Below are 12,129 nucleotides of genomic sequence, written 5' to 3' on the forward strand. Positions count from 1 at the left end.
CCCATGGTAGTCTTTGAAAAAACCTCAACCTCCGTCTAATCACGAGAAGTCCGTCAGATGTGTATAAATGATGTGTTGATCTGACCAGAACTCCTCAAGACTGTCCTGCTCACAGAAGACCAGGAAAGCCTGAGGAGCTGTCCCTCCTTGGAGGGACCATAGAAACTTGGTGACCCAGTGCACTGTGTCTGGCTGGCCCTGGGTCCTGGGATGGAAAAGGGACACCGGGGAGAAAGCTGGGTAAAGTCTGTGGTTAATACATCATTTCAGTGTTACTTCTAGGCTTTGATAATTATATTCTGGTTACATCAGATGTTACCATGGGGGGAAGCTGGGTGAAGGGTGTATAGGAACTCTCTGTTTTATCTTTGCAACTCTTCCGTAAATCAAAAAATCTTTCAGGGGCAGCCCCGGTGGCGCAGCGGTTTGGCACCACGGTTTGGTGCCGCCTGCAGCCTGGGGTGTGATCCTGGAGACCCGGGATCGAGTCCCACATCAGGCTCCCTACACAGAGTCTGTTTCTCCCTCTGCCTGTGTCTCTGCCTCTTTCTCTCTGTGTCTATGAATAAATAAATAAAATCTTAAAAAAAATATCTTTCAAAATAAAATAGTCATTAAAAAAAAAAATGAAAGGGGAGTGTTTTATGTGGAGACGTAGGGACACACCAGGACGGAGGGGATAAAGAAATAAGCCAGATTTCTCTTAGCACATCATTGTGCAGATTGGACTCTGAAACCACGGGTATATCTTATATCATACTAGAAAAATTGAAGTTTAAAAAAACGCAAGACCAAAAAGTTGAGAGGAAAGCAAAATAAATGATTCTAACTCTATATCAAAACGATGGTTTAGCTACATGGAGGACTGTCCTCCCTAGTGGGGTGTAAGCTAAGGGCAAAACGAACTGCAAAGATGCATCCTGTCTTCAGTTACTCTGCTGTTGGCGAAAGGGTTGGTGCTGTAGCTCTGAGGCTGTGGCTAGTGGGTAGTAATTACAGTGAGGCACACCAGGGATATTTCAGTCCATGGGTTTATACTGACACCGGAGAGGAAACTCAGTTACCTTGGTAGGACATTACTCTGTTTTGGTAAATAAAGGCCAAGAGTCAAATAGTTATGTAAACCTTTTCTAAACAAACTATACCTCCGTATAATGAAATGTTCAATGAGGAGAAGCTTCTATTTATAGTCGCTTTCCGGCCGACCAATGAAGATGGACAGTATTGCCATTTTGCAGGCCTCTCATGGTGTCACAGGTCCAGCAGTGCCCATCCCTTACCTGCCGACATCACGTGTCGCCTGCTGGAAGTAGACCATCTAGCCCGTGAAGGGAGATACTGGTGCCAAAAAGGGAACCAGTATCTGGTTAAGCTTCTGCATCTACCAACTTGCAGGAAACACAGTGGACGTAACAGCACATTCAGTGATTGCATGGTGGTGCCATCGGAAAAGTCCAGACTATTGGAACCTCTGCAGAAAAACAGCCCACTTTCTCAACAGAACAGAAAAATAAGTGGGGAAAAAGGCAGAACAGAGAGAGAACCCATAAATAATTGTTGTATGTCAGTCAGTTCTCATACATGGATTCAGTGACTTAAATTTGGTTTGAAGACTCAATTGTGGGAAATAAGATCTTGGAGAGACAAGGACATGGCCTGGATGTGTGGCCACATTAAGGACTTCCTGTTCATTGTTTGATGTCATGGTAGTATTGTGCTTGTGTTTTGAAAGAGCTTTATCTTTTGGAGATACCGTCTAAAATATTTATAGATAAAATGCTATGCCTTCTGTGTTTGCTTCAAAATATTCCAAGGGCAGGGCGTGGAGTGTGTATGGGAGCAGAGGGGAAATAAGACCGGTCGTGGATTGATAATTATTGAAGTTGGGTGATGTGTACATGAAGGGTTCATACCCCTGTTGTTTTGTGTGTTTGAATTTTTCTATAAGAAAACGTAGGGTTATGTACACTGGAGTTTGATAGACCTGGAGTCCTGGTGCTGTCCCATATAAGTGGCTTGCCCTGGAACCATTATTTAACCTCTGTGGCCTCAGTGCTCTTATCCATACAGTGAGGCTCATGATACCCAAGAGACACAATACACAAACTGCTGAGATCAATGTCTAGTCTCTGGTAGGCCTCCAGGACCCCCAGCATTTGGCAGCAACTATGATTATTGGTGGCGGTGGTGGTGTGGGTCTCATCCCATCCTCATCTAAGGGAAAACCTGTAGTCCTCTGTTTCAAGTTCAGGCTGCAAGGATTTGCTCTCTGTTAACAAACATGCTTTGGAATCCCAGTTCTTGACTTAACACCCCACATCTCTCCAGCAGTTGGTGCTTTTGTAAGGATGTGTGTGGTAACACCCCTCTGCTCTGCAGGCCTTGCTTCTTGCAGATCCCAACATGTCAAGGAGAGCTTCAAACCCAGGGAAAATAATTGACACAAAACCATGAACTTGATTCCAGAAACTAGATGGTGGAGTAGTCAAGAAGCTGGGCTCAGGCGGTTGGTTACCTGTGGGATGACAAGCTGCCCATTCCACCAGTTTGGGCTGTCATTTGGCTCCCCAGAATGCCTTGCAAAGCCCGTACTTCCGATATGGGATTATGACGCACAGTTCCCCCGGCGAGAAAGAGAAGCAGTTCTGTGTACATGGGGTTTCTCACAGGCTAAGACATTCCTTGGGTCTAATCAGTGTTAGGCAACTTGTGGCTTAATGGTACTTAAAAGGAAGTAGAGGTTTTTTTTTTTTTTTTTTTTTTTTGTCCGTTTATACATTTATCACATGTTTATTGGGTGTCTGCTATGTGTCAGGCTAGGAATCTTGAAATGCATTTGGCCCCTTGGCTGTAAAAGAAGAACCACATGGCATATTGAACTGTGTTTGCTACCAGTAAGTGCTTATGGAGCATAATTTCAGCTCCTGTAAATTTTGAGTAAAGTCCTCCTTCTTTATTGATGACGTTCTTGTTTTCTGCCTTTGCGCTCACCTGCACTCCCTGTTCCTTCCAGAAAGAGGGCATGATTAATGCTGGTTTCTTGTGACGTGCTGAGTTCTGTCCCACGTCTTCTCTCTTTGAGGCACCTGTGCATGTCGCTTCAGCCCCTCCTACCCTCACAACTCCTGATTTTGCAGCTCTGTTGTTAATCATATCCCTCGTATAAAAATAGGAATGGCTGGGATAGCCAAGGTTTACTGAGCTGTTGCCCGGTGGCAGGACATGTGGTGCCAGCCTTACATGTGCCATGTAGTTGCCTGTCACACTCTGTTCCACCTGCAGCTCTGCTGGCCTGATGGCACGAGACCCCAGACCCAGGGAAGATTAGGACAGTGCTGGCCCAAGTAGGAGGAGACAGCAGCCACTAGAAGAGCACATACGAGAATCTCTGCACATGTCTAATCTCTAATTATGAACCACACACTCTTTTCTCTGGGGCAAGAATGTGTGGCAGGAAGCTTTCTACCAAAGCTGGTTTAAAAGTCTTGCTATTTGCAAAGAGAAGTTTCCTTTTTGGAAAGCGTGTTTTGATTGGAGCAGCTGATTTCTGAGGGATGCCAGTTAAATGAGGTGTTGCAAAGGGGTTGCTGGTGTGCATTTCCTTCATCTCGATCCGTTATCCTGGGACTTGTGGGTAACAGGTGGTCTTCTAGAAGATCACTCAGATGATCTGTTTTTGTTTAGCCAGCAACAGAAACCCCCGAGGAGCCCTCCACCCAGTATGTGCACATCACAGAAGCCGAAGAGGACGTTCAGGGGACACAGGCAGCCGTGGCCGCGCTCCAGGACCTGAGATACACTTCGGAGAGCGGTGAGAGAGAGAACACGCTCTGTCCCCTCTGACACCTTCCAGTGCCCTTGCAGCTGGTCTTTAGGAGGCATGCTGAATGAATGAATTTGTGAATGAGTGATGGTCCCTGAGTTAGGCTCCATCTGCATCCCTGACCCAGCATTTGGACCGCAGAAGGTGTCACGGTCAGGCGAGGAGCCCTCCACCTCCTGACAGAGGCCCAGGAGGCTCAGCAGAGCAGAGCTTTGCAGCAGTGTGGCCAGGTCTCCACATGTTCTGAAGGGAAGGCTTCCCACTCATCACAGGTGTAGGAGGTGCTTTGCTGGAAGTGCTCAGCAGAGTGCTGGAGCTGGTCCTGTCATCTGTGTTTCTGTCCCCATCCCTGGCTTCCCTGTGGGCATCTCTCGCAGGGCGCTTGTTCCTGCTCCACAGACGGTGCTGCCAAGGCCCAGGGTGAGAACGCAGCTGCTCGCCTTGCCCGTGCCACCCTGCAGAGCCTCGAGCCCAGCACTGCCTGTGTCCCAGTCTCTGAAAAGCCCCAAAGCAGATTCTTATATCAGTTGTCATTGTTTTCAAATGTTAGATCGATTTTAAAATCAAACCACTGTGCCACCCCAGCAGTGATTCGGGCCTTATACTTACAGATGTTTTCTTAGCATCCTTTTCAGTACGTAGGAGGAGCCCAAGGTAATGTGCGACCACAGCCCAGTTTGTGTTCAGAGGAAGGCATCAGGTAGTGGCAGGAGGTAGGAAATCACCATTTTCACCCACTTCTTAAAGCCCCTAAAGCCCAGGTTGTAAGAACCTGGTGTAACATACCCCTTGGGGCCAGTTACTTCAGGGCTGGGCTCACTGGGCTGTGGGGTTTGAGGTGGGGGGACTCGGGAGACCAGGGAGACCGTGCTTCCCCGCTGGCACTGGTTAGAGTGACAGGTTCCACAGAGGGGAGTGGGGCGGCCAGGCTGTCTAATGGGGCCCCCAGAACCGAGGCCCTGTCTCAGCCTGTGCTCCCCTGCTCGTGTTTGGCGGCCTCAGCAACTGGTCATACCCTGTGCCTTCACCCCCCACGTGCACACCCACTCCTCCTGAAGCCACTCCGGTGTGTCTCCTTGGCTCTTGGGATAAGGCTCAGACTCTGCAGCCCATGGAGCCAGGCCCGCCCACTCTGGGTCCTGGCTCCCTGTGCCACACCCCTGTCCACCCTGCCTTTGAGACTGCTCTTTCCTGCAGTCTATACAGGTCCTCCCTCCCCCCCGCCTTTTTTTTTTTTTTTTTAGATTTTAATTTATTTATTCATGAGAGACAGAGAAAGAGAGAGGCAGAGACATAGGCAGAGAGAGAGAGAAGCAGGCTCCCTCTGGGGAGCCCAATGTGGGACTCGATCCTAGGACCCTGGGATCACGACCTGAGCCAAAGGCAGATGCTCAGCCACTGAGCCACTGAGGCACCCTCCAGGCACTCCTTTATCTTCCCTGCACCTGCACTGCTGCGTGCGTTCTCTGGGATACACAGTCTGTTCCCTACCCCTGCATGGCTTTTCCAGCCACCTCACCTGTGCCTTCCGTGTTCAGATCACGTGTCACCTGCCCGGGACCCACCTGACTTTTCTGCAGCATTACCCTGATTGCCTCCTGATACGGGACCAAGCTGGTGCCGTAATGATTTGCTTACAAATCTGTCTCATGAGTCCCAGAAGGAGGAGGAGGGGAGAGAATGTTAGATGGAGGCACATTTTTGTATTCCTGCTGGGAGCCACGCTCCTGGTGACAGGCTTGATAAATGGTCACTGAGGGAGTAAGTGCATGAGGAATTAGACCTTACTTAGCTCAGAAAGTTTTTAAGGTAAATGTTTTGTTTAGTCTTGGATGTTCAGAGTGGTTGGCTGCAAGGCACAGTTGACACCCCTCCCTTCAGTAGAGAGAGAGAGAGAGAGAGTTTGTGTGTGTGTGTTTGTGTGTGTGTGTGTGTGTGTGTGTGTGTGTGTGTAGGGGAATGCCAGCGTGGGACATGGAGAATATATGCACGTCACCCACACCATCATTGCCTTAGACACGTGCCCCATCCTACCCTCTACATGGAACACATCATGCTCCCCTTCCTTGTCTCTTCCTGAATGACTCACATGGGAATGTAGCCCGCGGAAAACTGGTCCACGAGGATGCAAGCATTGGCAGAGCCTTGGTGATCTTATGCTAACACAGAGATCATGCAGTAGTTTGCGTTTTATTGAGTCAATGATCAGGGTCAGAGTGCCGTGTTCGGGAGAGTCACAGATGGTCAAGCAGATGGTGACAGCAGGCAGGGTATACTCAGCTGCCCTGATGATGTGGATCCCAATCTTTTGAGACGATTAAAATAGAATCCCAAGCTTAAATTGGTTTGGAATTCTAAAGCCCACTGATTTTGGTAATTGAGACATCCCTGGATGTTTTTGTCCGTAACTTGTGTAATTTATCTGGCGCAGTCTCCCTGGCCACCTACTGTGTGTGTGCTCACGGGACACTAACTTTGCAACTGAAAGTGTTTGCTGGTACTTCTCAGGGGTTCTGTCCTGAGAGACAGTCTTGCCGTCACCAAGTTTGGATTCAGAACATCTGGGCTTGAGCTCTGGCTTTGTGCCGTCACTGACCCAGTGACCCCAGGCGAGTCTCCTGTCTTTTTTGTGCGGAGGTAAGCAGTCTGTGAAGTGGGGCTGATATCATCAGTGTCATCTCTTCACAGGATCATTTGGGGCTTTAAGATATTCTTATAGGAAGTACTTTAAAACCAAAAGGTACCACATGGATTATTCTGTTGTCAAAATGAGCGACTGTGGAGAACCCTTGTTCTCCCTGGAGAGGGAGCCACCCAACAGTGGCCTCTGTTGAGGTCTGCTTTTGCACCATGCCCTCCAGCACCGGTGGGCTTAATGATACTCCATTTGTCTCTTCCTTGTAAGGTGACCGACTTGACCCCACAGCTGTGAACATCCTCCAGCAGATCATCGAGCTGGGTACCGAGGCCCATGATGCCACAGCCGTGGCCTCCGTGGTTGCCATGGCTCCAGGGACGGTGACTGTCGTGAAACAGGTAAGGGCCCTCCTGTCCCTCTTTGGTAGCAGCTCTTCACTCTGCCGCACACCTTCTTTCTCTCCTGCCCTGTAGGTTTTCAAGGCTGAGTTTCCCTACAGTAGGATTGAGTGAGAAGGAGATTGGCTTGGGCTCATGCATTTTCTTACTCTGCCTCCAATTATTATGGGAGCGTGGCTTCAGCAGGTCCACAGGTGGTGGTATGTTTTAGGGGAGAGGTATAATATGTTTTTAAAATTCTGGAAACCTTTCATTCACTTCCCTCCAAAGAATCCCAGTGTGAAAATGAGCAGGTGTGGACACACTTGGACACATCTGTCATGAAAAGCAGCCCTCAGTCCCAAAGACATGGGTGAGCAGAATGGGTGGGAACTGTGGGAGCCGCCAGAGAAGCTGGGAGGGCTTCGCAGTGGACTGGCCCCATGAAATATGCAGCGTCACCTGGTCGATGACTGAGCCTGTGGGAAGAAAATGATCAGTGTTTGAATAAAGGTTACTTGACTGAATTGGTAGTTAAACCCTTTGGCTCATTTCCTCCCCTTCTACCCTCAGAGACTTCACCAGCTGTTAAAATGCAGTGTGGTTGGTAATTAGATCATCCTTTTTCTCTGTCTGCTAATCTCTTGCTTTGTTCTACAAAAGCTTTAGGCTGCCTTACACCAATACTTAAAAAGGGGGAACAACGGTAAACATATCAGACTCAAGCAAAGTTCAAGTTCACAGAGAAAGTTGAAATGCAGACCATAGAGTTGTACAGTTACCTGTCTTTGGAGTCATTCATTCAGGAAGTACTTAGCAATCGCCCACACCCACCAGGCAGTGTTTCTGGGCGTCCAGGAGGGGACCAGCGTCTGCTGTCACCACGGTCACTCTCTCGTGGGAAAAGGGTAAAGCACAAATGAACGAGTGAGACACAAAGGATGTCCAGTGGTGAACAGGTGCAGTGAGAGGGACAGTAAAACAAGGAGAGGGGTGTGGGCCTTGGAGCACGCTTGGGGGATATTTTATAAAGTGGTGTTGGGGCAGATTGCTGATGTTTGAGCAGAGGCATGTCTAACGGGAGGTACATAGGTTCGGCTGTGCATTTGGTACCGGATTTTACAACAGTAAACAGGGACATACGGAGCCGTGAACTTCATGAGAGGGGTAGGTGTTCTTGGCGCTAACAAGAAGGATATTTCTTAGTGTGGCTCTCACATGGGGACCCGAGTGCTGTGTCCCCAGCAGCGTCCCTTGGATGAATCAGAAGGACTTCCCAAGCTGTCTCCACCACTGTCCCCACCCAGGTATGCCCAGGGCATAACCCAAGGCCTGCAATGCAGATTAATTCTCTGGGGAATTAGTACATTCTGGTTCCAGTCTGGATTTCCTGATCCGCAGGCAAGACTCAGCACATGTAGATGAATGTTGGGACTGTGTGTCCTAGAAGCGCTCCTCCATTAGTGTGGTTCTCTCGAGAGGAGCCCGGAAAGCAATGGGACCGGGTGTCACAGTCTGCAGTGGCCTGCTGCCGATTGGCCGGGAGCAGACTCGGATGTGTCCATGCTAACCACGCTTTGGGCTTTCCTTTGTATTTACTAGACTACGGTCTTCCTTGTCTTATTAAATCTCTTCCAAAACAGCTCCTCCACATCGGGACATGGGAGTCCCAAGCCAGACCCGGCACGTCAGGAAGGGTGTGACTGGGATGGCATCAGAGGAGCTTTTGCACATTTCATACCTGCCAAATTCTTCCGAGAATTATGGGAAGGTGCCAGCGATTGTGATTTGCCACTGCTGAGGGACATGATTTATTGAGTATCACAGGCAGTGCAGTGATACATGAGGTTGCCGGTTTGGGATACAGCTTCGATGTGCTTCGAGGCGTTAGGCTGACAGCACGACACGGGAGGAAGCAGATAAGCATCCAGTCTGACCACTGTAAACAGGTACAGTGTGCTTGTTGTAGCAGACAACAGTGGCGTCCTGTAGAAAATGTGGTTTATTGAAAACACGGGGCTAGGAGGAGCGTCAGCATTTAACACAGTCTGGAGCCACCACGTTTGGCAATGTTTGCCAGAGCTTGTGTCCTAGTCCTCATCCTGTGTGCCTGGCCCAGCAACCTCGTGCACTGGGGCTGCTGGTACCTGATGGATGGGGGGCAGGTGGATGGGCGGGTGGCTGGGCCAGGGCGGGGTGGGGGATGGGGGGTGCAGGTAGACAGCAAACACCTGCTCCTTTGGCAGAGGGGTTGCAATGTGTGAAAGAATGCCCTCTGAATTCACTTGTCCCATCATTTAAATATAAAGACAACTGTTTTTATTGGAGAAATTAGTTTTGATTTTTTTTTTTCTTTAATTAGAGCCTGGTTTAGGATTTTTCAGCAGAGGGATTACATCTGCTGAATGAGCATGCCTAAGCCACTTGAGTGTGAACTCTAGCGTACCTGCTGGCATCGAATGCCTGCCCTTCCTTCACCGCATGGGGGGCATCTTGGTGCTGGGGGTTTCATCTTGCTCCCAACGCAGAACAGCACATGTAGTAGCTGCTCAGTAGACGTTTATTATGTAGGATGGAGTGTGCTGTGGGTTTTAGGTTTTGATTCTCTCATTATATCCTGTAAGACCCATACGGGAAAGAAAAATATGAGGGCGTGTTGTCGTAAAGTATGTATTGCAGAAAGCAAGGTTTTCAAATTACTACTAGATAGAATATTTTGAGAACTTTTAAAACTTTCCAGTTTGTACCTATCTTCCACAAGGCCAAAAACAAATTCTAGGTTGTGTATGAATCGGTTCTGGATGTTTAAAAGTTTCAAGATTTCTTTCCCGTGTGAAACAATAGCTATATGCTCCGTTCATGATGTTACTTTTTCCTGATATATAAATGTTAATTGAAAAGGATCTTTTTTTTTTTTTCTGTATGAAAATTTATCAGTGGTAATTGAAAAGGATCAATTTTCCAGTCTTTGGATGTTTCCAGGATGAAACTAATGGCAGGCTGGGTGGGTGGTAGGCTGGGGGTGTTTGGAAGCTGAGAAAAAAACACAGTTTCTTAGGTTGCTTTCTTCTTATTTTTAAATGAGACGTGGAAGAGACTCAGCCCATAATTCAGGCCGTTTAAATTTTCAGTTGGACACAGAACCTGACCTCAATGATTTCCTGTCATGTCACTTTCTCAGGTGTCAGCATTAGAAACAAATTCATGGGGATCGAGCATTTTGGAGATTCAGAAAGATGAGTCCGTACAGGCCCTGCACCAGCTGGGCCCAGAGAAGCACACAGGAGCTCTGAGTGCAACTAGTCGTGCATTTGTGAAGACCAGACAGTTTTTATGAAATAAATTTTTTTTTTTATTTTTTTTTTTTTAGTTTATTCATGAGAGACACAGAGAGAGGTGGAAACATAGGCTCCCTTCGGGGAGCCCGATGTGGGTCTTGATCCCAGGATCATGACCTGAGCCAAATGCAGACACTCAACCACTGAGCCACCCAGGCGTCCCTCTTTTCTTTTTGTTAAATCTTGCTTTAAGGTTTTATGAGGAGGAAATTTATCTTTGATTAAGAAAATTGCCTTAAGTGGATGAAACGTAAGACCTACCAGCACAGGAAAATCATGGGCATCTCTGAGTCAAAGTTAGTTATTTTAAAGGAAAAGAGAGATACAGCCACCACCACCCTCCTGCCTCATGGCTTAAATCGCCTTTTGCTGTTCTTGTGGACAGAAATTTATTTCCGAGACCAACATTTTCTTTACTGGTCCGCAGCATCCTCTTAGCAGACTTCTCCCACCCCTCACTGTGTGCCCCCTCCTGGGTGCTGTAGCTCCTCTTTGGCAACTGCAACAAATTCCCGCAGACTTTGTGGCTCAAAACCACAGAGATTTATTGTCTAATGATTCTGGAGATCAGAAGTCTAGGATGGATTTCACTGGGCTAAAATCAAGGCATCGACAGCTGCATTCTTTCTGAGGATTTCTTTCTCGCCCTTTCCAGCTCCTAGAGACCCCCGGCATCCCCTGGCTCAGATTCCCTAACCCTCCGTCTTCAGGGCCAGCAAGGGAGGGTGAGCGCTTCTCACACCTCCGCGCTCTGGCCTCTGCTTCCTCACCTTTTCTCAGGCCAACCCTCCTGTCTGTCTCCCTCTCACAAGGACCCTCGTGATTACGTGATGCCCACCTGGATAATCCAGGATAATCTCCCCATCTCGGGGTTCTTGATCACATCCACAAAGTCCCCTTTGTCGTGCAAGGTAACATTCTCAAATTCTGGGGATTAGGACACGGACATCTTTGGGGGTAGGGGCATTATTCTGCTTGTCACACTGGGTTCTGGCGTTAAGACAGGTCCTGCTCCCAAAGGCAGGTGGCCTGGCGAGGGAAATTACTTACTCTTTTATTCAGCAAACACCCGCTGAGCTGCTTCTGTCAGCAAGGTGCTGCTCTTGGCTCTCAGGGTATTTCAGTGAACAGGAAAGGTGGATGGTACACTTGAGGAGCTGACCGCCTTCTAATTGAGGGAGAGAGCTAATCCACGTACATATGATAACAGTGTGTTAGAGGTGAAAGGGGGAAGAAAGAACCAGCAGAACCAGTCAAGACCTTCGGCAGGTGGTAATGTATGCCTTGGGGAGGTGGGCCAGTGCCCCGAGGGTGCTGGGGGAGCACCAGGGGCTCCAAGCCCATCTTGACCCTGGGTCTGGGGTGTGGGCGTGTGTTGGGCAGGGAGGGCTTCATCAGTGGTGCCTGAATGGTGTCCTGGAGGGTATCTGGGAGATGGATGGGGCAGGGTTCCAGGCAGAGGGGGGAGCAGGAGCTGGTGCATGGGGTTGGGTGACTGAACAGGCGGAGGTGGCCGTTGAGGCCCCACTTCAGTTAAACCTTGGGCCCTGTTGTAACCATCACACGGTGACAGGGGAGCCGCAGCCCAGAAGGCTCCTTGGCCTCGGCTCAGAGGCCAGCCCTCAGTTTCCTGTCACTTCTCAGAGCCAGATGTCCTTTCACTATGGGCTTCTTGACTTGTGTTACCCTCTTGAAGGCATGTTGGCATTTTTAAGATACCAGAGTTTCCAAGTCCTTCCATTTAGTCACAGAACCCAAATAGAGAATCTGCACTGAGCATGCCTGCCATCCATGTCCTCCCTGAGACTGTCACACTGGGCACAGCCTCCAGAGCCGGGTCCCCCAGGCCAGCGTGGGCACCATGCCCCTTTCTCCTGTGCTTGTCTGTGAATAGTAAGGAGACTTTATAATCACTCAGCATCTTCCTTTTATGAAGGTCAGGGTGATTGGACA

General features: G+C 48.8%; 1 protein-coding gene across 11 annotated transcripts in view; it reads left to right on the top strand.

Annotated features, from left to right (window-relative positions):
- ZFAT (zinc finger and AT-hook domain containing) overlaps positions 1–12,129 on the top strand; it is a 274,158-nt gene that overhangs the window by 242,622 nt on the left and 19,407 nt on the right. For all 11 annotated transcript variants that reach the window (XM_041769045.1, XM_041769044.1, XM_041769042.1 and 8 more), the window contains 2 exons: positions 3,685–3,811; positions 6,729–6,859. In XM_041769045.1, coding sequence (XP_041624979.1) covers positions 3,685–3,811; positions 6,729–6,859 — 258 coding nt within the window. The remainder of the gene's footprint in view (positions 1–3,684; positions 3,812–6,728; positions 6,860–12,129) is intronic.

The sequence above is a fragment of the Vulpes lagopus genome, chromosome 9 (genome assembly GCF_018345385.1).
Source record: "Vulpes lagopus strain Blue_001 chromosome 9, ASM1834538v1, whole genome shotgun sequence".
NCBI lineage: Eukaryota > Metazoa > Chordata > Mammalia > Carnivora > Canidae > Vulpes > Vulpes lagopus.